The following is a 27930-nucleotide window of genomic DNA, read 5'->3' as shown; positions in this document are numbered from 1 at the left end:
AATCTTAGTTATATAACTTTTACTGCTTGTAAAACATAACAAGAGTGTCCTGTTTAGTGTGCAAGAGTCAATTAGAGGACAGGGATACGTTCCTTCAGAGTTGTTGTTTTTTTTTTGTTGTTGGACAAAAGGTTCAGCAAAAATGCTTTTGCCGTATTGCAATAAATGAATTAATGATAAATTCCTAATTCTCCTCTTATGGAGTAGAATCCAAGTGCAGCAATGGTTTACCAACTTGCATCATTTCAACTTGCCAATGACTATAATTTTCTTTTTTCTTATTTTCAACTGGATGAGTGTGTGTCATAGTTCAATTGCAACCTTTGGAGACAGTTTTCTATCACTTGTTGATCTTATGCTTGCACTCTGGACTGGAGGTCGTTGACATCACTTAGACAAAAAAGGTGGTGAAACTTCATACCGTGTTTCATCTTCTCTTTGCAGTTCTCCTTCACAGTTTCTTTCATTCCATCCTGGGATGTCCAACTTATATTTTGTCCTCCTTGCCCCCATTCTCCTCACCATCCATCTATTCAACCTCCCCTCTCCCTGTAGTATTTCGTTATCAGGCCTGCCAGTTTAGATTTACGGCTGTTGTGGGTGGGGTGCACATCTGGATCTTATTTCAGGGGGAACCATCCTGCTTTTCTCCCGCTGCCCTGGCATGCATCAGGAGACATTTACCATCTGCTTCTATGCAGTGAAGAGAGTGTAAACATGGTAAACGTTGCAGAGGACCTGACATGGCAATGTGAAGATTGATGTGACACAATAAAATTCAGTGGGACCCTAATCTGGTTAAGGACATGTGGTCTGGTTTATGCCTTGAATATATGTGGTGGTTTGATCTTAGATGTCACATTATTACATTATACATTTATGAATTTATTTTTCTTCTAATTAGAAGAAATGCATTTGCAGAGGATAAAAGGTGGACAATTTGCATATTTTGATGACACTGGAATTCCCAGCAATTCCTCCGAGTGAACTGCGTAATCTACCATAAAATGTATAAGAAAAAAAGGGCTTGCGGTTGTTTGTCGATGCAGCGTAAAACAGGTCCTAACCCTCGGTTTCAACAAACTACACATGGACACGCACACGCACGCACACACTTGCATGCACTCACGCACACACACACACACACACACAGAAACCTCAGTTGAACCCAACTGTTGTTTGTAAGAATAAGAAAAACATCATCATCAAGCTTTATTATATACTGTAGCATATGGTTAGATGTGACTGTATGCACTTTGTGTAACTACAAACCCCAATTCCAATGAAGTTGAGATGTGTAAAATGTAGATAAAAACAGAATACAGTGATTTGAAAATTATTTTTAACCTACATTCAGTTGAATAAACTACAAAGACAAGTAGTCAAGTCAAGTCAAGCAGATGAACATTGTTGTTTTTTGGTTTTTTGTTGTTGTTGCAAATATTCTCTCATTTTGAATTTGATACCTGCAACATGACCCAAGCTCATCTAAGATGGACTGACGCAAAGTAGAAAAGTGTGCTGTGGTCTGACGAGTCCAGATTTCAAATATGTTTTGGGGAAATCATGAATGATGTGTCCTGCGGGCAAAGAGGAAAAGGACCATCCGGATTGTTATCAGCGCAAAGTTAAAAAGTCAGCATCTGTGATGGTATGGGGGTGTGTTAGTCCCCATGGCATTGATATCTTGCCGCGGCCACCCTTCAGTCTAGGGTACCTGTTAATAAGACACACTAGTTAAAGATCCAAAATCAGCCATTGCAATTAGTCACAGGTTTGATAAATCGCATTGCGTTTGGCAGATGTAATCTTGGGTGCCCCCAGTTAATAGATCAGCTTTTACATCGTGAGCAATTAAGTTTGTGACCATTTTTGCCTGCGCAAACTTTCAGTAAATCAGGCTATTTGTGAGGTCATGCATTAAAGATTTGAGAGGCTTTGTCTTATAAAGGGTTAAAAACAAAGACCTTGCACTCAAATAGCAGAGAATGTTTGTGATTCCCAACCTTCATTGAGCCAAGGCACATATTATACATTACAAAAATCTCACAGCACACTACCCTACATAAATGTTACACAAAGTATACAAAATGATGATCTCATCTCAATTCACTGACAAACTGACATACTCTGTGTGCAATCTGGGTTTGTCTAATTGAAAGAAAAGCTGACATACTTGCAGAAAACCATGAATTAGTCTGTTGCATGAATGGCAACAGGTAGATACACAGGTTTATAGTACTGTCAGCCATCTAATGAAGAAGTATTGAGTTGCTGTTGTTGCTGGTTGAGAATCACTGGATTAGACGGCAACATGTGAAACGTATTGAAATACAGTATTTCAATAATTGTGAAAAGTGTATCAGACATTGGAGTGCAGTCATGAAGTACCAACGAGATTAACTGTTTGGTGTAATTGAGGAGGGAAGGTTTCCAGTTTATGAATGAGACAATGTTAACCACTAACATACTTAGAAAGTAACCTCTCATCCCGAGTAAGCAAATCATAGACTTTCGTGTACATGTTTATCCTTTTTGAAATACAGTACATGAAAATGCCATCTAATCAAGTCAGTTGTGATAAGGAGGAAAAGGATACAAACTGGTCATTACGACATACAGTGAGATTGCCTTAAAACTAGAGACCACGTGGCAGTGTGTGGAGTTGCTGAAAGATTCCTGTTGTTAAATCCCAGATGCTCTCCATCTCCTCTCTCTGACCCCCTCCCCCTTTACCCCAGGCCATGATATTACCAGTACTCTGGATACAGCCAACATCGACACCAGTATCCTGGAAGAGTACATCAGCAAGGAGGACGATAGCACTGACATGTCAGTAGGGACTACACGCCAACCCGGCAACGTCAAAACAACACACACTGCCCATACACATCATGTCGTTACAAAGGAATTTGTTTTCTCTGATAAGGCTAATCCCCCCCTTTTTTCTCTTCGGTCTCCCAGCTGTTTCTCAGAGGTCCACAGCACCCCGGGACCAAATTACTCATCTCCCCAGGCAGGAGTGTCCTCCTCTGGGGGGTTGGTGTGTGGCGTGAGCCCTCCGATTCCCCTCCGCCAGGGAGCCCCGCCCCCCGGACCCCAAAACTGTCCAAACGCATACCCTCCAGGTCCTTCCCTGAGCCTACGGCACAGCTACCCCTGCCTGGGTCAGCATCAGCAACACCAACAACAGCAGCAGCACCACCAACACCAGCAGCACCAGCAACAGGCTCACGTCAAACCCGAGCACAGAGGCCACTACGCCCCTGGGTGAGAACACCTTAGATCAGGGTTGGGCAAACTTTTGTGCTCAGGGGCCAAATTTGATTTTTAAACTGGACAGATGGGCCAGGTCATTTGTAGATGAGGTTTAAAAAAAAAGAAAGAAAAAAAAGACGTTTTGTAAAATATGTACAGCTGTTAATTTCCATAGTAAAATAGTCATTTAGAATTAAAACAAAATAAATCATTATAATCAATCTTCTTTTAAAAAATACTAACAAAAACCTTAAATTACGATGTACTTTTTTATTCTACGGTGGTGCCTTGAGATACGAGTGACTCGACGTCCGAGCTTTTCGAGATACGAACTGTCATTCGGCTGATATTTTGACTTTTGAGTGCAGATGCGAGCACTGTATGGTGGCAGTGAACTCACCTCCACAAAAAGCAGCACTTTGGCAAACAGTGAAAAGTTTTTCAAAAAAGAGGCATCGAGCTGTTTATTGCCACTCCAAGTTAGTTCACTGTCAAACTAAACATAAAACAAAATGAATTTGTGTATTTAGTAGCTTATCCTTTCAGTCTGCTATCGTAACACTAATACTAAATAGCATCTATGTTGCGGTGCTGTAACCCTCTAAGCGAAGGATTGAACAAAACTAGACAAACAATATAACAGCGCTCACAGTCACATATTCTTTATCCTCTGCGAAGAATGACTAATATCAGTGCCATACTGATGAGCTGAAAAGTGTTGAGACGAGAGACCGATGCAATACAGCAACAAATATGATACCACTCTTCATCAGCTAAAGCTCGATGGGCTGGATTAGTGGGCCATATGTGACCCACCGCCGATAATTTGTCCACCCATGATGTGAAAGGATGGGAGCAAAAAAAGTCATTTGTTCAGGAAAAAGTCAAGGATTTATTTTGTATTTTCCGTTCCCATGAAACAAGATGCACACCCTTTGACATTTCATCAGGAAAGAGGCAGTAACAGACTCAGAGTCAAATTCATTAAAGGAACCCACAATCCTATATAAATAAGGTATTGTGAAAAAAAACTTCACAAAATGTAGATACACTTTTTTTTGACAAACTGAAGAATGATACTCTAGATGAATCTATTCATTTACTGTCAATTATTATTATTTCTTTAGAACTCTTCCTGAGTCTCCGCCAGACTCAAGCTCAGAGCCGTACTCTCCTCAACAGGTGAATGGTGAGTACCTACTTTATGCTGAACACACTAGGAATGTATCGGTGGTTGTTGGTACCACTGTAGTGTTCCAAATATAAACGCACCAGACAGCACATCTACAGACCGGGGATACACATAATATAGGTAATATACAAGTAATGTCAGAAAAATGCAGGAATCAAAGTGTGCGTTGTTTCTGTAGCAACTATCTTTTCTTCCCAAATGGACTGACAAACAAAACAAACAGAAAGATGCAATAAATGTTATTCCGTCTGCCCTCAGACAAATGAGAGGACAATAATGAGCCTCATCGGAGTAACACATCAAATCGATGTGATTTTACGCATCACTTTATGGCATTCAAACGAGATGAAAATGAACTGATCTGCAAATAAGTCAATATTTCAAGACACTGAAAGCAGCTTGCACCTGTTACTATTTAATCCACAAGAAGAATCATTACATTTTCTTTATGTAAGACTTAACGCTTTAAGTGGTCCCTCTTAGAATGAATTGTTTTAAGCTGTATAGAAACTAAACGTCCACATACTTACCTTGTTCTTATACATTTGTTCAAAGGTGTAGAGAAGTGTTATCTGAGTGACACTGGTCCAGTTTGAAAGAATGCAAAATGCACTTAGTCTTCAATAGAAAGATAATGTAATTTCTCCCAGTCAATGGGACTGACAATGATGAAGTATCCATATAACATTTTAAAAATAACAAAAGTAAATCATTCAGGAAATTGGCTGACATTTCAATGACTGTCCTATAAAACGGTTGTTAAAAAGTGGAACAAATCTTTGGTGAAACAAATTATTTTGAGGACAAAAGGTCATTTCTTATTTATGATCGTGTAAACCTGCCACTGTCTCTTTCAGATCCCCACATGATCAGGACCATGACACCGGAAAACATGTGTCACATGACTCCGACGCCACCCCTTCCGCCTCATGGGCATTATCCCAGCATGCACCGTGACATGTACCTGAAGCCTGAGCCTATAATATCACAATATCCTATCGGTCCAGCCACGAGTGCAGGTGGAGGAGACCTGCAGCAGGCACAGATGCTCCACCAGCTTCTGCAGCATCCGCAGGGGCAGGAGTAAGTGATGATGAAAAGAAATACAATAATTCTTCCCACAGTCGCTGTTCACTATTTGCAAATTCACTTTTTATCTTATCTTCCATTATTTGCTGAATAAGTAAATTCACTTTTTTGTAATATTTCTGAAATGCACTTAAGGTGGCGCCAAGGCAAGATGGTGCCAAAGCCCAGTCTAATTAGGGAAGTAGTACTGAACAGTCATTGGTCCAAGAATGTATGTTAAAGTGATATATCTTGACTGAGAGACGAGCTTTGTATTGTATGTTGGGGAGGAGTTAAGTTTAGCCTGCGTTGTTACGGAGAGTCTTTGCTGCATGCGCACATAAGGTGCATTTTTTTTTCCAAATAAAAATGTGTGCGAGCCATTTGTTTTGAAAGGTTAAGAAAATGTGTATGAAATGTTTTTAAACTGCTTTCGTATCATAGTTTGTGGTATATTTGCAGCTTAAACCAGGGTCAGCAACATATTTTCCTTTTTCTGACCTTGTTAAATCATTGTTGATAAATATTATGAGAAATGATTAACATCATCGTCTTCAAATAGAAGAATATCATTAATTTGAATGATATGTAACTAAAGGTAATTGGAGCAAATTTGTTGTTTCGGAAGTGTGTATCAAACTGGTAGACTTTCGCATTAATCAGTAGCCTACGCAAGAAGCAGTTTTCATTTTCGAAAAGGTCAGCGACCCCTGGTTTGAACGATTCATATAAGCAGTTATTTTTTAAAACATTGTGTGTGTGTGTGTGTGTGTGTGTGCGTGTGTCGGTGCTATCAATCACTTGTGATTTTTTTTCCGCTGTTAGTGAGGGATTGCTATATTGTTGACATACTTTAGAGAAGGAATGATCAGATATCATGTTTGTTTCCATTTGTTTCAACAGTGGAATTCCTGTTCACCAGGCCAAAAAGAGGAAGCATTCTGACTCACCCAACAGCACTATCAATTCCCAAATCCTCACAGGTATCATCAAACAAGAACCAGGTAGGCAGGCATCTTTCTTTCTTCCTCACCTATTCTACCTCACCCACTCTTTGCTTTTAACAAAACAGAACAGTTTGCACATTCTAGGGGTGTTATGCTCGTTCCTGATATTATACCATATGGTTTTCTTACAGGTTTGATGCAGGATGCAGACAGTGGATACATGGACCCAAATTATCAGTGCATCAAGTGGCAACCTCACCAGCAGAACAAGTGGACGCCACTTTATGATGCAAACTGCAAAGAGCTGTGGGTGGAATTTATGTTGGCAAATCTTTATTTGGGCGAAAAATACAGAAAGAACAGCCAAAAATGGAAAGGAATGATAATTGTTTGAAAAGATAATTCAACCACAGAATTGGCATCGCTGAGCCGCAGAGGTCTATAAATTCCTCAGAGGTGAGCCATGCGGGGGAGACATCCAGCGCAGGGTTTCGATTAAGAAAGACATCGTGAGGAGGGAGGAGGAGAGTGAAGGAAGAAATTAGTGCGCACGTACGCTGACACGAGTGCTTTTGCAATGGTGGAAAAGGAAAGACATGAGTGAAAATGATCGGACCAGTCCTTTTAGTAGTGGACGGCAACGCATGGAAAAAGATGTCGCATGTATTTTAGGAATCTCCGGGGCCATCTAAGGTCCAACACAATCTGTAACGTAGCATCGGATGTGTTTGGATTTTGAAAAATAAAAATAAAAAAATCTTCAGAAATCATGGGGGTAGCATGGTGGATGGATGGAGGAAATAATGGAAAGTGTGTGCATGGCTGTGCTATGCCAAAATAAGTAACTTTTTTGGTTCCCTTTCTTTGGTCATCATTACAGCTTTCCTGTTTACCATCAATGTTATCCTGCAGTGACGACATCATAAAGCCACAGAATAAGTGAAACACTCTGAGGTCGTTCTGTCGATGTTCGCTGAGGCGAACTCGCTAAGAAGTCCTCCAAACTCTGACTAGTTTTGGATGGTTTCTAAATTGTATTTAGTGGTTTGTGCTCTTACAGAGGGCAGCACGGTGGACTAGTGGACAGCAGTTCTACCTTATAGTTCTACGCTTGGGGGTTCAAATCCGGGCTCCACCCTGCCTGCGTGGAGTTTGCCTGTTCGCCGTGAACCTTTGAGGATTTTCTGAGGGTCCCACATCCCAAAAACATGAATGTTAGGCTAATTAAAAACTCCAAATTCTCCCATATATGAATAGGAATGTGAATGGTTGTTTGTCTGTCTGTGCCCTGTGATTGGCTCATGATTAGTCGAGTGTGTACCCCACCTTTTTGCCCAAATCCAGTTAGGATAGGCTCCTGCTCAACCCTAGCCCTAATAAAGATAAGCAGTATGGTAAATGGATGGCTGTTGGCCCTTGTTACTAAAAATAGATTTCCGTTTCCACCGTCAATGTAAATGTCCAATCTCTATGATGCAGCATTTTTCACACATTCTTCTTATGTCACCGTGTCTTTAGTCCGATGCCGACCTACAGAGTTGACGCTGACAAAGGCTTCAACTTCTCCTTGTCCGACGATGCTTTTGTGTGCCAGAAGAAGAACCACTTCCAGGTGACGGTGTACGTAGGCATGCTAGGAGATCCCAAGTTCGTCAAGACAAGTGAAGGCCTTCAGCCCATCGACTGTTTCTATCTGAAACTCAACGGAGTGAAAGTGAGGGACTGTAGTTACAGATGCCATCCTGTTAAAAGGGGCCTCTCATGAAATTTATTTAGTATATTTTTTTGTTTCCTTCTCTGGATTGCAAGGTGGAGGCCATGAACCAGTCCATCAATGTGGAGCAGTCACAGTCAGATCGAAGCAAGAGGCCTTTCAAGCCAGTTCTGTAAGTCGGGAACTCATTGGGTTTACACTATGATGAAAAAAAGAATCAGCGCACATATTTTCAATAATATGTTCTATTCAATGATTCATAACAAATAACATTTGACAGCGATATGATTTCCTCATTTTTATGTCATCAAAGATATAGATTTATCGATTTTTTTTTTTATAGATTTTTGATCATTTTTATGACTGTGAAATATTAATAGGAGCACCCATGCAAATACATATTGTAAACCCCAGCTATTCACAGGGTAAAGGGACCGAGCCCTGCCACAAATTGTGGAAAAACCCAAGTAATTGATGCCCCAAACATTCTTCATAAGTGCCCATATTAATAGTTAACGGTAAATATACCACAAATTACATTATGATCCCAAAACACTTTAATATAATTTCAAACTCATTTCACAAGTGTATCCTGAAAGTAAATCCTTACAAATTATTTCATTTTGAAAAAAGTGCATTTTTTTCTTTGCGAAAAATACCAATCATCAAGCAATAACGAGACCTCCATCGTATATTTTAAGTTTTTTTTAATACACACTCAGCAGAGCAAAATCATACCTGTCGGGAAGGCAATAAAACAGTAAGACATAAATACAAAAATGTTTGCGAAATGTATCTTACTTACCGTGGCGCCTTCTTGTGGCGTCTTTAGGTAGTGCACAAAATGCAAAGAGGTGAGTTTTTCAGTGAATACGTACTACAGATAAAACGCAAGTAGATGAATTTGTGAGTAGCGAACTGCGGTTTACCGTATTCTTATATAAAATCCCAGGTGCTTTATCAAAAACTGTAGTCGCAAAGTTGGACACACAAAAAAAAATCACCTCACCTCCTTGGCAGAGGTAATAAAGCTCATGATGTTCTCATGACTTTTCTCTCCGTGAAGGGTCTCCTTGCCCCCAGAGCAAGTCACAAAAGTGACAGTGGGGCGGCTCCATTTCAGCGAAACCACAGCAAACAACATGAGGAAGAAAGGGAAACCAAATCCTGACCAGAGGTGTGTGTCTCGATTCACTTCAGTTACATTCAGAGCGCCACGGGTCCTAAGTGGTGCTGCGTATGTTGTCCTTGCAGGTATTTCATGCTGGTGGTGGCACTGCATGCTCAGTCCCACAGTCAGACCTACACTGTGGCTGCTCATGTGTCTGAGAGGATCATCGTCAGGGTAACGTCCAGCCATGTCTGTCTGCCTCCTACAGCAATCTTATCAGCTGTCAGTCATTTTTTCTGCATGACATTCTTTTGTAGTTTCTCTCATTCTATTCCTCTCCTTTGAGTGGCTGAGGTATAATTTCTGTAATGTCAAAATAAAATGCAGTAAATAGTCAATCCAATGTATATGTACATTTACATTATAGGCTCGTGTAATATGACATACATGGACAAAAGTATTCGGACAGCTGCAACTTCACCTATCACAGTGATTCCCAAACACTGTCGTGCCACATTATTGTGTGAAATTATACAATTTGACTTAATTAGTCAGATATTTTTTTTTCTTTGTTCATCTGTTTATGCCAGTGATTTATATGGACAAGCAGAACAATTAGATGCTCTTCCACTAGATAGCAGAACTCTGCCAGTACAAATGTGTATAAATTGAGACAAGATCACAATTCTTTCTTTCTTTCTTTTCTTTTTTTCTGTGGGTCTGTGTTGTGAGATTTTGTTAACGTAAAATATGTGGCCATGGCACAATAAAGGCTGCGAAACAGTGACTTATAGGATGTGAAAATTGAGCAAAGTATGGAGTTGGTCACCTGTTTTGCATCTATAAAACATACAATACATAATAAATGTCCTCTGAATTGGACAGGTTTGTTTAAAACCCTGGCAAATTTGAATGATTAAAAAAATGAGGCTTCAAAATTGTGAAAAATCAAGCCAATGTCTCCACTCTTAATGTGGGCGCGTCCGCTGAATGTGTGAAATCACACCCAACTGTCAACTGGCGATCAAATATCACGACTGTGACCTCAAAAATGGATGCGAATTATTTAAGAACTTTCTTATGTCTACACATACTGTAACTACTTATTTGAGCAACGAAAAAATGTCCGCTTAAAGCGGCGTGGAAATGCGCCGTGACGACAACGAGGCACTTGAAAGCTGCCACGCCAGCGCAAAGCCCCGGTCCATATGCTGTCTGTCTGTCATCGCTCTTCCGTCTTTCTCTCTATGATGTTCGCGCACACACGGCGCTCAAAAACGACCATTTGAGCCCGAAGCCCCGTTCCACACATTGACTGTCACGTCGGACCTTTTTTTCCTCTCGTACTTCTGCCTTTCTCTGTGTGACGTGCACACACGAGCGGCTGACAACGAGATGCATTATAAAGCAGCCAAACCAGCAGACTATCCGAAGGGAAGATGCACTTTTAGAGGTATAGGCATAGCTAGCTAGTTAGCTAACTGCATGTCACAATTGTGCCGGCTAATCGCTCATGTAAACGAAGCCGCTCAAGTGCTTATATAGTGGGGGAGGGGGGACTCATTCCGGACTCCCAATAAAATTGAAATGGTGAAGAACAGTTTAACACTCTAGTGCCACAATTCAGTACTACATAGTTCTGTCTTTGCACGTTTTCAGCAATTATTTTCTATGTAAACGGGAAAACATGTGTCACATGACTCCAACGCCATAATCTAATGTATTTAGAAACAAATCTATGAATTGACTTCACAGGGAATTTAATCCCTCAGAGGATAATACTTTTTCACTGTACTTTTGTTGCTAATAAACCTCATTGAATGTGTCCCGATACTTTTGTCCATTGTGTCTATATGGACATTTTTAGCTTGTCGTTTAAAATAACTCAACGATAGCTTCTTTGCACTTCTGCCACATCTGTCGGCCACAGGCATCCAACCCAGGCCAATTTGAAAGTGACTCAGATGTGCTGTGGCAGCGAGGCCAATTACCCGACTCAGTCTACCATCACGGGAGAGTCGGCATCAACACAGACCGGCCGGACGAGGCCCTTGTTGTCCACGGTAATGTCAAGGTCATGGGCTCCCTTGTGCATCCGTCTGACATCCGAGCCAAAGAGAATGTACAAGAGGTCAGGATGTTCGTGTGTGTGTGTGTGTTTTGTCATTCCTTCCTTGTCATCGTGAATCATTCCTGCCTTGATCCATTCATCTGTGTTTTCATCCCATCTGCATCTGCTTGGTTGTTGTTCCGTGTGCGTGTAGGTGGACACCACAGACAATTTGAAACGGATTTCTCAGATGAGGCTGGTCCATTATCAATACAAGCCCGAGTTTGCTGCCACCGTCGGCATAGAGAACACTGCAGAGACTGGTAACAAACATAGTAACTCATCTCATTTCATCACTTTCTGTATATCGTGGTCACTATCCTAATGACTGCATGCGTTGTGCTTCATGGGTGTTGGATGTGTATTTTTCCCTCTATACTATACCAACATGTTCTCCTCCAGGGGTGATTGCTCAAGAAGTCCAACAAATCTTACCTGAGGCAGTCAAGGAGGGGGGTGATGTTGTGTGCGCCAACGGTGAAACCATTCCCAACCTTTTAGTTGTCAACAAGGTAACAGTAACACCGCTGTATTCGTTTTTAGCTGCGGTATCACCTCAGCAGATATGTTTATTTCCTGAGCCAAGTGTCCTTGAACTGTCCACTGCTCTCGAAACACCCTTAATCCTCTGCAAAGCCCAAGGGATAAGTTTTTGCATATGTGTTCAGTAGTTTTTGTATGTGAACGTAACAAACTAGTATTGCCTCTGCATTACACTACGACAGTGACAATCCTTCGAACCCACACTGCCACTGTGTTATTATTGGGAGTCGAGTTTCCTGACCGTTGAACTAACCGTTTCTCACAGTATACCCCGCATAGCCTAGCTGGCTCCCATTACATAGGCATATCCATCTGCTTCAATTGAAAAATCAAGGCAATAATCTTCCAATCCACTTCTACAGAAGTGTGTGTCAACTACAACACACTTACTGCAATTCCATCTATGATCAACTGTAGGGCAGGAAACTTTTTATTTCCTTTTTTAAATAAATTCCAACAGAGTTGATCATCAACAGAGATACATTCGTATCAGAATCAGATGAACATTGGTCAGCTTCTACCCCCTGCATCCATCCAATCCGTCCAATCACACAATTGCAAATGGTGCATTTTGTGTGAATTGATCCCACATCAGCTACCACACTACAATACCAGTGGCCCTAACGTGTATAAAACAACACTGGTGATTTTTGATAGACATCATCACATGTAGATTCTCAGTCGGTATTAAACAATTGATATCAAACACAAACGATCAAATCTCAAATGAAACCTCCTTGGTAGAGGTAAAACGCAGGTACTTCTTCCAAAAACGCTAATATTTCTCTATCTCCAATTTTCTCTTTGACAAGGAGCGCATCTTCATGGAGAACGTGGGTGCGGTGAAGGAGCTATGCAAGCTGACAGACAACCTCGAGACCCGAATAGACGAACTGGAGCGCTGGAGCCGCAAACTGGCCAAGCTGCGACGTCTCGATAGCATGAAGAGCACCGTGAGCGGAGGCACGGTCAGGTGAGAGCGCGATGGTGCATGCAGGAGTACGTCCCTATTTTCAAGGATGTAACATCTAATCAATCAAGTGTTGTCATTTTCTTTGCAGCCAGTCAGGAAGTTATTTTAGCAGGACAGGAAGTGGTCCCCACAAAAAGAAGACGGTCAAACCTGGGAGCAAGGTCTGCTGGGATACATACATGGCATTGGTATTGTCGTAGCAGCAAGATGTTTAGTTTTATGTGACCTTTTACAGAGCCCACTTCCAGATCAAGGTTGTATCAGTCAGAAGTTCATGCAGGGGAGCATCCTGGCCCTCGTCATCGTCATGGCCTTCAGGTTAGACAGAGGCAATATTCACACGGATATGTGTATTTATTTATTTTTTTGTAATGTTTTGTATGCATGGTGGCCTTTGGAAAACTGCATTTGACTGACAAAGTGTTTTCACTTTGAACCCAAGACCAGACGTGTTTTGAACAAAACCAGCAATTTTTGTGTTTATAACTTTCCTTTGCAAAATGTTTTTGTGTGATGTTGTTGCTTTGGCATGCACACTCAAATCTTTAAATGCATTTTCATGTCACCTTGAATAACTTACACACATAAGTATGGATAGACTTGAAAAAAAATTCTATTGGGCATAACCCAAGAAAGAAAATGTAACTATAAATGGATTGAATCTTAATTGTTAAATCTTAATCCCCCCCGCAGTGTCATATCCATGTCCATCCTTTACGTACTGACTCTTCATCATAGAGGAGACGTCACAGACAAAGATGGGTATGTCAGTGTTTTCAGTTGCATACCTTTCCAGTAAAAAAAATGTATGTTTTTGATACATCCTTCTTTAATATTTCTCTATATGTGATCTGTGCCTGTCTGCTGTAGCTTTGTTTCCTACCCATGTGCTCTCTCCGTCTCTTGGATACCCATCTTCACTGCCACTGTCACTTTCTGTCCGCCTGCATGTTCATGGTACGATGCATGCCTCTCTTCCCTGCTACAGTTCTGCTTTGATTTTCTGATCCTCTCTTGAAATTCTGTCTTTGACTCCATGGGTTCTTCCAATCTTGGCTGAAAATACATTGCCATCATGAATAGTAATGTGGTTTAATGTGCAGTTCATGTATACAATGTGGTTGGTGCAGGTCAAGAGCTGCAATGGGATCCTCACACAAGAGTCCATTTGTTCTGCTTTCCACGACGCCTGCATCAGGTAAAACATATTTTGGAGCTTTCATAAAAGTGGAAGGTGACTGGTTAGCACATACGCCTCACAGTTCTGAGGTTGGGGGTCTGAGGTTTGGAATTTAGAGGTTCTCTTTGTGCATGTGTGTGTTTTTTGGGGGGGTACTCCGGTTTCCTCTCACATTCCAAAAACATGCATGTTAGTTTCATCGAAGATTCTAAATTATCCTTCGGTGTGAATTGTTGTTTGTCCAAATGTGCTTTGCGATTGGCTGGCGAGGAGTCCAGGTTGTACTCCACCTCTCGCCCAAAGTCAGCTGGGATAGGCTCCAGCACAGCCCGGATGATAAGCAGTCGAGAAAATGAATGGATCGATAAAAGTGCTTTCAGAATACTTTTACTTCACTTACATGGGACAAATCTGCTTTCTTGACAGCTTGCTGTTCGACCACAGCCTCGAACAACCAATCCTCAACCATTGTGACATTAAATAACAACCAATCTGCTGCAGGTAAGAGAGCTACTCACCAAAAATCACATCTTACACCATGATAAACACTCACCGGTCATTCAACATTCGGAACACCTGCCCCATCCATATGAGATTCAATGCAACAACTGTATCAAAAAATCTGCCTCAGTGAAGCTCAGTTCAAAGTGACACTACCAGTGAGGTATTCATTTAAATGTATACTTACTATTGTGTTATTAATTTAATATTATGTTCCTTGTTTGTGGTCATCAATTTAACCTGTTTATTATTTTGCTTATTAATATAACAGTATATATATTTTTTATTGTGGGTATAGATTGCAAATCGAACTGCCTCACACAGGGTGTAGTTTATATTTCTTACATGAGAGAGACAAACTATTGTTAAATTAATACCTCTCTGACAGTATCAATCAAAAGACCATTGAGTGTATTTGTGTTCCATACAGGTGCAAATTTAAGGAATGATATTATGAAACTACAACGAAATTATTTATTATTGAATGAATTAAGAGGAATAAATAATGATCTGTGTTTTGCAGCTCCAGACAACTTGGTTCCCACACCAGGCATCATTAATAAGAAGGCCAAGTCCAGAATAATGGACAAGGATGGACGCAACAGAAACCGTCTCAGTCACACGTCTGCGCCGCTGTACCTGGCCAAGTCCAAAAGGCCTCCATCGACAGACTTGGATGGAGCGGGAGCCGCCAACCGTCTGCCTGGCGGGCAGCAACCACCACCACGCAGACAGCGCAGTGTATATTTAAAAGGTAAATTCTCAAGAGTAGCACGCAAACACGGTGAAGCAGAATGTTTGTCTGCAATAAATACAGCTGATCTACATAGTATACACCGGAATGCTGTGCTTATCTTTCCAGGAGGAAGATCAACTCCATCTCTGACCGGTCTTCATATAGTGGAGACGGACCAAGAAATCACAACACAACAATGTAAAACCCCCAAAAGCTGCAGGTGTGTATTGTAGTCTGAATTTTTTATTTTTTATTTTTTTTACTGTATAGTTACGTTTTATTTCTTCTGGTGTTTTCAGACTTTGAAAGCAGGCCTTTGTATCCTCATGCTACTTTTTTTGTATTTTTGCTCTAGCTACACAATATCCCTCCATGGAAACACAAATTCTTCACTATCACAACTCACTTTGCACATGATGTGAGTATATGAATGCATCACACTATTTGCATGGCTACAAGAATGGATTTTATGGAATAAATTGCATTTATTTGCACAATACCATCTTAAATTGGTAACCCCCATCAATTACTATGACTATTTCTACATTTTGTACCACCTAAGAAACATTGTTGGCTCTCCCAGTAGCACCATTATGACCAACACTATGATACAACCGTGTAGTAGGCCTAAGTGTTCATCAAAAATGAGTGAGGAATTTATTATTGTTATAGTATTAAGTATATTTAATGTCATTGCTACTGTAACATTATGCAGTTTGAATATTAACATTTAAAAAATAAAACAATACTGTACTTAAATAATGACTCAATTAAAATGTATTGCACATACAAATTACATTTAAAAAATGACCTAAATAAATGTTTAAAAACAAACAGTTCTTAAGGATAAAATGCAAATGTATTGTACTAAAAAGTTAAATATAACTGAACTGTACTTAGCCCTCGTACTACACTTTGAGAATCACTCACTGACCTACATTAACGTATACTGTATGTGGTTCCTTTTATTGGATGCAGTATGAAACCAGCGAAGCTGGTGATGCTAAAACAGAGTCAGTCATCAGGTGCCACAAACTGAGAGATCTTTGTCATGATGCTGACAAAGAAACTGTATATTATTGTAATTAGTATGCATGCATTGCAACAACAGGGCATTTATTTTCAAGGAGTTATTTCAATACAGATGGTGGCGCACAAAGAACATAAATGAGGGGAAAATATGTTTAAAAAATGCAAAGAAAAAATGACTTTGACCACATAATATGCACGTACAGGGATATATTGAAGCCTAGTCATTTGATTTTCAGGTCCACTGACAGTGTGTGGATCCAACAATGTAGAGCCACCAAAGGACGTCTTTGTCCAAATCACACTGACACAGAGCTGTACAGTGGAGAACAAACATCAACACAGGTACAACATGTTTGATCATAAAATCACAACACATTTTCACTCTAGTCAAATTTCCTTCTGCTTTGTTAGCTGATTGTTAAATTTCCTCTTTAAGGGAACTCATCACTTGTGGTCAGTGCCTCTGCTGTCCTTCCAGGACATCACCTATCACTTTCGTGTCTCCTCGTCTGTGAGTATACTTGAAATTAGCTCGGGACTGGCTGGGAATCAAGAAGGCGTGGGACGAAATATTAATGCAGCGCTGCAATATCTTGTGCGGTTATCTCATGTCGATACACTATAATCAGTTATCAATATTTGTATTAATTTGCAGATGCTCAGGGTTATTTGTTATGGTAAATCATGAGCGAACACTTTTGTTTTACATCATTACTTTGTTCCGTTTATTTGTATAATTTGTGCACACAACAGATTCGTGTTTGTGTTTTTATTATTTTGTGTTTTTTGTTGATTTGTTATTTTATTTGCAGCCTGGTGAACTAGTCGATGGCATGTCTACCTCATAGACAAGAGGTCCCGGGTTAAAATCTTGGCTTCAGCTTTGAAGTATATAGTTTGCATGTTCTCCTCATGCGTGCGTGGGTTTTCACCAAATACTCTGGCACTGACCTACAGTACATTCCCAAAACATGTATGTTAGGTTTAATGTAGACTCTAAATTGACCAGTGTGAGTTTGAATGGTTGAATGGTTTCTGTATGTGTCCTGTGATTGACTGGCAACCTGTTCAGGGTGTAACTCGCCTCTTGTCCAAAGTTAGCTAGGATAGACTCCAGCATACTCATGACCCGAATGAAGACAGGCACTATAGAGAATGGATGGTTGGTTGGATGGGTTTTATTTTATTATTTGTGGGGGGTTGTATTTTATTTTAATTTTATGTATTTTTTTAAATACTGCTTTCCTTAATATTTAACTTGTTGGTTTACACGGAGATTGTCATGTATCGTCATATTGATAATAACAACAGTGGCACTGGATCCTGATACTGTTATGGGAGAAAACATTTCTATTTCTATAAATGCTGTGATTTTATAATAAGCGTTCTTCTGGTATTACGAGGTATTTAAAAGTGAATCGACTTACATATACCATTCATTGTTTTTATTTCTGTTGATTTTTGTTTACTGACAGGATGGAATGAGTTGTGCCACCGAGGGAGAAATGACCTCCTACTCAGACTACCACTTTGTCATTGAAAGCAGCTGCGTGTGAGATGTGAGAGGACGCCTGCCCACTTCCTTGTGCCTTAGAGCGAGCCACATCCACCTGTGGATTTTGTCTCATTATTGTACATTCTTTTTTTAAAAAGTCATGTAAAACTATATATCACTGCACGTCATGTTGTCTCGCTCGGATCGACATCTCCTTTTGCTGTCATCGTCTGTTGTTTGCGTCTGGAAATGTTTGCGATTGATTGACAACTGTGTTGCACCACAGTTTAATGCCACCGTGAAATGATGCTTGAGAATTTTGAACTGAAATTATCGATCACAAACACATCGTACTGTGCACCAGAATTCTCTGGGTGACACTGTACACATTTTTGATGACTATATGTACACTGAAACTAGCGTCACCTCAAAACATGAATACGTTCATACACTGGTGAGTTTAAAGGTACAGCTAGGTATGGCTGCAACCTGCATTTTACCTCAAATAGTTCACACTGCTACTTCCTTGGTATCTTTTGCCTCAGTTTGTGAGAATACTGTGCATCCAGATGAGAACACTTTTCCTCTTAATGGCATATTCAAAATATCAGAATCCTGCATAAAACTGATAATGTATGCATTACTGCACAAATATGGTTATGCTTGTCTGTTGTTGAGGGGACCAAGTCATGCTCATTTCTTCAGTTACATGTGTTAAGACTGGATGAATAAATGGTTAGTAACTGGAAATTCCATAGATGATTATAATAAAATATGTCAAACACTGACAATATTTCACAGAAACAAAAACAACAACACTGGAATAGCTCACACTGAAATTTGCTTATGCTGGTAATGTGCGAACATTTTGCTTTTCCACTCCACCCCCCCCAAAAAAATATATCCTTTCCCACATTTTCATCAGTGATTATAAAGCTGCAAGACACTCCAGAAATGACTATAACATCACTGTTTAAAATATGTCTCTCACACTACAATGAATAATCTGCACCGTCTTGTAACAATTTTAATATGGGTGATATAATGTTGGGTATGTTTTCCGATTTAAAAACATTCTTGTCTTGTTCTCAAATGTTGTGTTTTTAGTTGTCCACACATAGGTTTTCAGACAAATTCAATACCTTCTATAGGAAAAACAGCCATCAGAGAAAACAATGTATTTACCATAATATGAATACTCAGAGCAAGATTCTTTCTGTTACTTATGGGTTGTGTAGTACTTTTGCTTATTTATAATGCACCAGCTAGCATAAATGAAACCACTGTAGCACTTTTCACACTGTGTATATATACACTGTATATAAGTAATGAATTGCTCTTGCTCTGCTCGTCAGCTTTAGATACTCCAGTAGAACTGCATTACATGTAACTGTGTGGCAGCATTGTGTTTAAAACAGATGCTAATTTTTGTGTTATCATATTGTTTTTAAAGTCCATGTTTTTGTTGTTGCTGTCTACATAAAATTCAACTTTAGCTACTCAGAACAAGATTAATGATGAAATGTGAAGTTAAAATACCATATAACTAACTTGAATACTTAAATCACTAGTGAGTCCACTTTGTCACCACTTTTCCAGAGCTTTTTATGTCAAGAAAATGCTGTAATACTGTAAAAGCAAATAAATGAATACATAAACATATACATAAATAAAGAAATAAAGGTAAGCTAAGTGCTCATCTTTCTTGTGGACAGCAGACAACAGCCAAGGTTTAGTTCGTTAAGTCATTTTACCCTGATTTGTATCTGAAAGGTGCCCAAAAATAAAAAGATAATTTTGTGGCAACATACGCCATTTTTAAATTTTATAGCTTGTTTAATAATCTTTACTTTGATGTATTTGCAATGTTTGAAGCCTTTCGGTTTGGAAAGAATGCGCTATTATGACTAAAATGAGGTTTGGTGAAACCTGAAAGACTAAATAAAGAGCATATTATGCCCTGCTGTAAATCGGTACGTCATGTAGTCAACCCGGAAGAGATTAGGAAGAGAGTCAGTACGTGGCCTTATCATCTTGGACCACAGAGCCAGGAGCTTCGCTTCATTGAAATGGTCTGGTTTCCACTTTTCCTCATTTTTAAATTGCGTTTGCGCTTGATGAATGTAACTGTGCATTTTATTAACAAAGCACGAAGTTGCAATAATGTGTCGTTTGTTGAGCAACGAGGTGCTTGCTAGCAAATTAAATTGGCGGTAGCCTCGCTCGCGTTGAACTCCGATTTAATACAAATCACTGAGTGAACTCAGCCGATTGTGCTCAAATGCTACTAACTGTATGCAACGGAAATTTATCATATAATTGTGTTGTTTCGCTGTAGGAACTCGAGGCGATGACCAGATACACCAGCCCGGTGAATCCGGCTGTGTTCCCCCACCTCACAGTGGTCCTGCTGGCTATCGGCATGTTCTTCACCGCCTGGTTCTTCGTGTATCCTTTCGGCTACTTCATTAGTGCACATAAGAGTTTCTCGACCTTAATCGAGCTAAGGCACATTATGAATAAAATCTCATGGCACACCATCAAACAAAACTGTCACAAAAAGTGGATGCACAGGTTATGTACATTCTGCCATCTAGACCCTACCCGTCACTTTACGTCGCTGGCACAGATGAGCCAAGGTAGAGTGCCGTGAAAAAAGTATTGGCCCCCTTCTCAAATTCTTATATTTTAGTATAGCTTCTCCACGTTAATGTTTGATTATCAAACAAATGTAAATACCAGACAATTATAATCCAAGAGAATTTAAAATGCTGTTTTTAAATGGTGATTTCATCTATTAAGGGGGGGGAACAAGTCAAAGTTACCTGGCTTTGTGTGAAAAAATAATAGCCCCCTAAACCTAATCAGTGGTTGGGCCATCTTCAGCAGCAGCAACTGAAATCAAGTATTTTCTATAACTGGCAATCTCTGGAGATATTTTGGCCCAGTCTTTCTTGCAGAATTGTTTGAATTCAGCCAAAATGGAGGGTTTTCAAGCATGAATGACTTTTTTAAGGTCCCACTACTGCTTTTCAATTGGCCCAAGTCTGGACTTTGACTAGGCCACTCCAAACCCTTCATTTTGTCTTTTTGAGCCATTCAGAAGTTGACTTGCTGGTGTGTTTCTGATCATTATCCTGCTGCAGAATCCAAGTGCGCTCCAGCTTGAGGTCACAAATTGATGGCTGAGCATTCTCCATTGGGATTTTCTGTTTAAGAACAAAATTCATGGTTCCATCAATTACAGCAAGTTGGCCAGGTCCTGAAGGAGCAGAAGCAGCCCAAGACCATCATACCACCACCACGTTTGACTGTTGGTATGATGTTCTTTTTCAGAAATGCTATGCGACATTTATGCCAGATGTAACGAGACACACGCACCTTCCAAAAGGTTCACCTTTCATCTTGTCAGTCCATATAATATTCTCCCAAAGGTCTTGAAAATCATTCGTGGGTTCCCCCCCCCAAAAGTAAGATGAGCCTTTTTGTTCTTTTTGGTCAGCAGTGATTTTTGCCTTGGAACTCTGCCAAGGATCCCATTTTTGTCCAGTCCAGTCCTGTCCTTATTGTTGATAAGCAGTTCTGCAGTTCTTTAGAAGTTGTCCTGAGTTCCTTTGTGGCTTCCGGGGTGAGTCATTGCTGTTCTCTTGGGGTGATATTTGAAGGCCAGGCACTCCTGGGAAGGTTCACCACTGGTCATTCTTTTCACACAGGGCCAGGTAACTTTGAATAGTTTTTTTCCCCCCTTAAATCACCATTTAAAAACAGCATTTTAAGTTCACCTTGGTTATATTTGTCTGTCATTTGTTTGTTTGATGATCTTAAACGTTAAAGTGGGGAAACTATGCAACAATATAAGAATTTGAGAAGGGGGTCCATACTTTTTCATGGCACTACATTGTAATTAAAAAAACAAAACAAAAAAAGTTGGCCCAAGCAATTGGATCATTTTCCCACAGCACAACTGATGATCTCTCTTGGCACAAGAGCAGTCATGTTGTCAATGAAAAATGACAATCCTCCAAATTCCCTCAATGTTACAAGCATATACTGTCCTAAATGTCTAGAATTAAGAAGTACTGGTATGTCACAGTGGTTTTAATACATTGAAAAAACACTAATAATAAGCACCCGCTCTTGTTCAAATACTGTATCAACATTGTATCCCAACATTCTGAAATGTCTATACCTGCCAGCAGATGTTATTTTCACCACCTTTTTTGGCATGAGTTATGGTTCAGCTGGTATTGTTTTTTAAAAAACTATATATATATATATATATATATATATATAAAAGTGAGTTTGGCCTTGACATTGTATATCAGCTATGAGGTGACTTCAACCAAATACACAAGGGACATCTACAAGGAGTTGCTCATCTCCCTGGTGGCTTCACTTTTCATGGGCTTCGGTGTGCTCTTCTTACTACTCTGGGTTGGCATCTACGTATAACGGTATTAGAAGCTATTTCTCTGTGAAGAATTGATTGTTTTGGTAACAGACTACAGTGAAGTCAGCTCTGCTGTCATTTCAGGTGGCCGACACAAAAGATGACACATTCCAGTGGGACGGATAACAACATTGACACAGGCACTGGATTTTGAGTTTGATTGGACTGCACTGACAATAACATGGATTGTTTTCAAATAAAAGGGGGCTTTGTACAACTTCCGCCATTTCCATTCGTTCGAGGGTGGTAGATGCAACATTGGCCTAGCTTCATTAGCAAATACAGTGGTGAAAAGGTGTTTGTCCCCTTCCTGATTTATTTTTTTGCATGTTTGTCACAAATATGTTCCATCAAACAAATATTAGTCAAAGACAACACAAGTAAACACAAAATGCAGTTTTATTTTATTATTATTATTAAGGGATGGGGGGGAATCCAAACCTACATGGCCCTGTGTGAAAAACTGATTCCCCCCTGTTAAAACAAACTGGTTTATCATACCTGAGTTCAATTTCTCGAGCAACACCCAGGCCTGATACTGTCACACTTGTTAATCAAGAAATAAGTTAAATAGGACTTGCCTAACAAAGTGATGTAGACCAAAGGATCCTCAAAATCTAGACTTAATGCCAAGCTCTAAAGAAATTCAGGAAGAAAATTAGAAATAAAATAATTGAGCTCTATCAGACTGGAAAAGGTTATAAAGCCATTCATAAAGTTTTAGCGAACCACAGTGAGCAATTATCCACAAATGTGAAAACACATAGAACAGTGGTGAACCTTACCAGGAGTGGCCTGCTGACCAAAATTACCTCTAAGCCGCAGCGGCTACTCATCAAAGAGGTCACAAAGGATCCCACAACAACATCCAAAGAACTGCAGGCCTCACTTGCCTCAGTTAAGGTCAGTGTTCATGACTCCACCATCAGAAAGCGACTGGGCAAAAATGGCTGCATGACAGAGTTCCAAGACGAAAACCACTGCTGAGCAAGAAGAACATTAACGCTTGTCTCAATTTTGCCAGAAGACATCTTGATGATTCCCAAGACTTTTGGGGAAATTCTGTGTTTTGAGATGAGACAAAAGTTGAACTTTTTGGAAGGTGTGTGTCCAATTACATGTAAAAGTAACACCGCATTTCACAAAAAGAACATCATACCAACAGTAACATATGGTGGTGGTAGTGTGATGGTCTGGAGCTGTTTTCTACTTCAGGACCTGGAAGACTTGCTGTGATAAATGGAACTATGAATTCTGCTGTCCACCAAAAAATCGTGATGGAGACTGTCCGGCCATCTGTTCGTGACCTCAAGCTGAAACGAAGTTGGGTTCTGCAGCAGGACAATCCAAAACGCACCAGCAAATCCACCTCTGAATGGCTGAAGAAAAACAAAATGAAGACTTTGGAGTGGCCTAGATAAAGTACTGACCTGAATCCTATTAAGATGCTGTGGCATGACCTTAAAAAGACGGTTCATGCTCGAAAATCTTCCAATGTGACTGAATTACAACCATTCTGCAAAGCTGAGTGGGTCAAAATTCCTCCACAGTGGTATAAGAGACTCATTGCAAGTTATCGTAAATGCTTAATTGCAGTTGTTGCTGTTAAGGGTGGTCTAACTAGTTAATAGGTTCAGGGGGCAATCACTTTTTCACACAGTGTCATGTAGGTTTGGATTCCCCCCCTTAATAACAAAAACCTTGATTTAAAAACTGCATTTTGAGTTGTGTTGTCTTTGACTAATATTTAAATTTGTTTGATGATGGGAAACATTTAAGTGTGGCGAACAAAATAAGAAATCAGGAAGGGGGAAAACACTTTTTCACACCACTGCAAGAACCAGCCATTAAGGTACACAATAGCAACTTGACCTGCAGCGAAAAGGTTATATGTGACACTCAGACAACTATTTATGGCTTGTTGCACTTATGTTACCTAAATCCTGATTAATCTTTGTGTTAAAAATAGAGCAGTCTGTTTCACCTTGTCTCCAGGATAATATGCAGGGATAGATTACACCAGGATTAGAGAAGGATTATTTAATTTATAATAAAAAATACATTAAAAAAAAAAAAAACAACCGGAACACAACCCACAATATCTACACTGACAGCTGAGTGGATTCACTCTAAAATCATCACTGGCATCATGTAAAAATACTCAAGACTTGCATTCCATAGGGCCTAATGAGCCACCAGGCTTTTTCATAGGTATGGAAGTGATGGATGGTCAGTAAAGAGTAGATAAGACTGCATCTTAACATTATTTTGCTATGCAGTTTCCTACTCAAGAGTTGAGTACAAAGGCCACGTACAGTAGATTACCAGGCTCAATCCTGATTAATACAATCTGCCACCCTTGTCTTACCTGCCAGTGGAAAGATTTAAACCAACAGCCCGCTTGGGTATAGTAAACAAACACAGGCGTGCCTTCTTTTGTAAGTGGGGCTTGTGTTGTGATCACCTTGTTGTTCTTCAGTCTTTGAGCAAGACTCCAGACCAACATTTACTCCCGATGCTCTGTCTATGAGGCAACAATAGTGTCAAAGCGCTTTGTGAGTCTTGAAGCTGCTACATATGTATTCACTAACAGCAGGAGCACATTTCTTGCTTATTAGCAAATAAAATCCACTGCTCCAGTGCATTTCTTTTGCGTCTACTGTCGAGCTCTGGCAAAGGCCTCACGCAGCCAAATAGAGTCCACGTAGAGCCTTGGGTCCCCCATGTACTCGGCTGTGCGCTTGTACAAGTAGTAATACAACACTGCCACTGGAAGCAAAAAGATATTTGCTGAACACACAAAAAGAAAGAGTTGGAAAATGTACAACTTTGACAAATTACCTATCCTCTGGAACACAAAGAGAGCTTGAAGGCCATCTGTCCAAACAAAGCGGTAAGATGCTCTCCATCTTAGATTCTATACAAAAAAGGACAACTAAAATAAGCACAATACTACAAGAGACTGAGGAGCTTGTACAGAGCTGACGTGCGTACCAACACCCAGCTGTGTAGACAGATGCTGAGGGTCAGGTAGAGAGTGGAGAACAACAGCAGAGCTCTGAAGCGCTGCAGCAGCAGAGAGACCAGGCCCACCTGGAACACGTACGTGTTGAACATCATCAGCAGGACGATGATCACGTTGAACAAGATGGCGATGTCCTGAATGCTGAAAACAGTTTTCAAGTAAGCTGAAAGTAATAAGAGAATACCGACAAAACCTTTTCAGATCTTTAAAGAAGCTTTGCAGTTCTACAGTTGTATCCACGGAACGAAGAAAAAATATGCAGTACAAATAATAATCACCACCAAATCATGTTTCATGTAGATATTGACTATATGTGGTAAGGAGGCGATTGTCCATTTACGTTACTTGGGGTCTAGCGGTTTAGTATGATACTGTTACAATAATGGGTTTATTTCAAACTAAACAATACCAACTAACAATATAACAAACCATCACAACTACCAAAAGAACATTAGTTGGAAGAGGAAGCAGAGCTTATCCTACTAAAAACACCAGTACAACAAAAATTGCTCTCTGAAACACACTCACCCTTAAGACAACGAAACACTGCAAATAATAATACAATTATAACCACTAAGTCATTTTAGTTGTTAAATGTGAGGTTTGAGCAATCATGTTAGCATTTAAGCTCCATTTAAAAGGCAGCTGGGGTGCAGTGGTTTAGTATGATAGTGTTATTAATTACTTTGCAGGACTATGCATAATTCAAAATGATTCAAATTTAAAAGTATATTGTATATCTATCCTTATGAATAAAATGTGCAACCATTAACTAAACTCAGCGTACTCGATATAGAAGAAAATTGCAGAATAATTCACAATATTTTGCCACCAATATCATCTTGCAGCAATTATGCGATGATCAATTTGTTGGGGCTACATTACAAAGATAGATCTATATGGCTGAAGCTGGGAAAACAGTCTTTTTGCACATTAAGCATTCTTAAGTAAATAACTGAAGACAAAACTACTATTTTCGGTAATTATGCTACCATAACAATATAGTCCATTAAAAAAGTCAGGAGCTGGGAGAAAAAGTATAACATAAACAAGCCTTAATTCAGATTATTCTGTTGTGCGCACACATTTTATGTGTTAATTTTTAAAGTTTACGGAGACGAAAATATTTGATATGGATATTTTGTTCTATCCAAGGCTGAAAAAAAATCTTAAATTTGGAGCGACACTAAATTTTGCACATTTATATAGTCAGCCACCTCCCGCATGTCTGTGAATGTTGGCATTAAGTATCATGCATTGCTTTTTTCCAATCTAACATTTGAAAAGATAAAGGGAAAAGTACCCCCAAAAAAAGAATATTATTGTAATTGGTTCTTCTTCTGCTCATGCGCCACTCCTCTCACATACTGTACATTCAGTGGAAACTGAAGAAGTAGTCGATGTAATTGTAAGTGTTCCAGCACTTCCATGTGTAGGATGATGTAGGCCAGCTACTTACATGAAGAGCACCAGTTGGATGACGGCCGCTCCTCTCAGCAGTTCACTGAAGGAGTTGACGAAAAGGTCAAAAGCCAGCAGTGTGAGCTGGATCAGGAGCACCAAGGAGTAGTTGCCCGTCTGCAGCATCTCAAAAACACTTTCTTTGCACGTTTCGCTACATTAATTCTTGAGGCTTTTGTTCTGGAAGAACTGCTGGAGTTCATTCACATTTGTGAGGAAGTGTTGCATAAAGTACTTCCAAAAAGTAACCTCCTGTGTGGTCTCTATAAGCGGGAGATGTTTGCCGATGATTGGAAGTAGTCCAAGAAATTACTGCTGACATTGTTGGTCGATTGACGGAAGGTCTCCTCTTGCTGAATTACCTGCAAGGAAGCACACAGAAATGGTGTCATGGTTGTCTCATAGGAAACCAAAGGTTGTGTATTCTGTTCTGTGCATTGAGCTGATGTAACACTGCTATATAAAAATCAACGCGCTCGGGATGTTACTCAAGCAAGTATTCTCAGTTATATCATCACCTAGAGTAGATTTTGACGCAGTGATTCAAGCCACGATGGCGATCCTGCGCAAACTAGCTCAAGACAACAGACACTCGTTCGGAAATGAGTAACACACTGTTTTATCGCTACCGGTAATTAATCGCTAGTTTGGCATGGCTGCACAGCGGATCTTTTACTTCGAGGAATTCCGCCCAGACTTGTACATTAAGCCCTCGTCTTGTTGTTTTGTTCCTCTGTTAACGTACTAGCAAGGTTTCAAAAGTATCTTCTTACCGACAGAATCCACGAGAACACTAAAGTTGACTCACGAAATGACTAAAAACAACAACAACAACATCAAGAACAACAAAATCCTTGCAATCCGAATTGGTCGGGAGACAATAATGCACACTTGAAGCCCCCAAATGCTTTTCGCCAGTCGCGTACGCATTTCCGTATCTTCCATGGTAACGGAACCTTTTACCGTAATACACAATTAAAGGGTTTCTTGGAATAGTTATGAGACACATTTAGCCGCGTTGATGAAATTTCACATTGTGTTGATTCGGCTAATATTTTTCATTAATAAAATATACTTGCTAAAATCACATTAAAATACAGACAAAATGACGCGTGATACAAACACGACATTTTT

General features: G+C 39.9%; 3 protein-coding genes across 7 annotated transcripts in view; 2 read left to right on the top strand and 1 right to left on the bottom strand.

Annotated features, from left to right (window-relative positions):
- Positions 1–19542, top strand: part of myrf (myelin regulatory factor) — a 31603-nt gene extending 12061 nt beyond the window's left edge. For 2 of the 4 annotated variants that reach the window (XM_061676933.1, XM_061676935.1), the window contains exons 2-27: positions 2742–2832; positions 2965–3270; positions 4386–4447; positions 5308–5533; positions 6422–6522; positions 6657–6771; positions 7984–8179; positions 8275–8351; positions 9246–9356; positions 9434–9539; positions 11221–11421; positions 11555–11663; positions 11803–11912; positions 12756–12916; positions 13005–13077; positions 13152–13234; positions 13610–13678; positions 13787–13873; positions 14047–14114; positions 14523–14597; positions 15121–15351; positions 15460–15553; positions 15689–15751; positions 16602–16707; positions 16802–16876; positions 17841–19542. In XM_061676933.1, coding sequence (XP_061532917.1) covers positions 2742–2832; positions 2965–3270; positions 4386–4447; positions 5308–5533; positions 6422–6522; positions 6657–6771; positions 7984–8179; positions 8275–8351; positions 9246–9356; positions 9434–9539; positions 11221–11421; positions 11555–11663; positions 11803–11912; positions 12756–12916; positions 13005–13077; positions 13152–13234; positions 13610–13678; positions 13787–13873; positions 14047–14114; positions 14523–14597; positions 15121–15351; positions 15460–15553; positions 15689–15751; positions 16602–16707; positions 16802–16876; positions 17841–17921 — 3077 coding nt within the window. In that variant the 3' untranslated portion in view covers positions 17922–19542. The remainder of the gene's footprint in view (positions 1–2741; positions 2833–2964; positions 3271–4385; positions 4448–5307; positions 5534–6421; positions 6523–6656; positions 6772–7983; positions 8180–8274; positions 8352–9245; positions 9357–9433; positions 9540–11220; positions 11422–11554; positions 11664–11802; positions 11913–12755; positions 12917–13004; positions 13078–13151; positions 13235–13609; positions 13679–13786; positions 13874–14046; positions 14115–14522; positions 14598–15120; positions 15352–15459; positions 15554–15688; positions 15752–16601; positions 16708–16801; positions 16877–17840) is intronic. The other 2 variants (XM_061676934.1, XM_061676936.1) reach the window with 2 other exon arrangements.
- A 315-nt stretch (positions 19543–19857) lies between these two features.
- On the top strand, positions 19858–24952 carry tmem258 (transmembrane protein 258). Its single transcript, XM_061675982.1, has 4 exons — positions 19858–19932; positions 20199–20308; positions 22186–22314; positions 22395–24952. The coding sequence occupies exons 1-3, from the start codon at positions 19930–19932 to the stop codon at positions 22310–22312; spliced, it is 240 nt and encodes a 79-aa protein (XP_061531966.1). The 5' UTR covers positions 19858–19929; the 3' UTR covers positions 22313–22314; positions 22395–24952.
- tmem138 (transmembrane protein 138) lies at positions 24389–27895 on the bottom strand. 2 transcript variants are annotated; one of them, XM_061675980.1, is made up of 5 exons: positions 27570–27895; positions 26795–27158; positions 25305–25476; positions 25152–25227; positions 24389–25079 (listed from the first exon to the last, which is right to left on the bottom strand). In XM_061675980.1, exons 2-5 carry the CDS (start codon positions 26920–26922, stop codon positions 24967–24969), a joined length of 489 nt encoding a protein of 162 aa, XP_061531964.1. In that variant the 5' UTR covers positions 26923–27158; positions 27570–27895; the 3' UTR covers positions 24389–24966. The 2 variants fall into 2 exon arrangements, with proteins under 2 accessions (XP_061531964.1, XP_061531965.1); XM_061675981.1 differs by lacking the exon at positions 27570–27895 and having other exon boundaries at positions 25305–25498; positions 26795–26874.
- Between the last annotated feature and the right edge of the window lie 35 nt (positions 27896–27930).

The sequence above is a fragment of the Phycodurus eques genome, chromosome 5 (genome assembly GCF_024500275.1).
Source record: "Phycodurus eques isolate BA_2022a chromosome 5, UOR_Pequ_1.1, whole genome shotgun sequence".
In the NCBI taxonomy this organism is placed as follows: Eukaryota; Metazoa; Chordata; class Actinopteri; order Syngnathiformes; family Syngnathidae; genus Phycodurus; species Phycodurus eques.
The sequence above is the reverse complement of the archived record's forward strand: the minus strand, read 5'-3'. Positions and strand labels throughout refer to the sequence as shown.

Bases quoted from the DNA above. Each gene is read 5' to 3' on its own strand.
- tmem138 (XM_061675980.1), bottom strand. From the start codon at position 26,922: ATGCTGCAGACGGGCAACTACTCCTTGGTGCTCCTGATCCAGCTCACA. The intron at 25,228-25,304 runs GTACGCACGTCA...TTTTTTGTATAG, and splicing joins GTCTACACAGCTGGGTGTTG to AATCTAAGATGGAGAGCATC. The intron at 25,080-25,151 runs GTAATTTGTCAA...TTTTGCTTCCAG, and splicing joins CTTTGTGTTCCAGAGGATAG to TGGCAGTGTTGTATTACTAC.
- tmem258 (XM_061675982.1), top strand. The intron at 20,309-22,185 runs GTATCCTTTCGG...ATTGTATATCAG, and splicing joins TTCACCGCCTGGTTCTTCGT to CTATGAGGTGACTTCAACCA.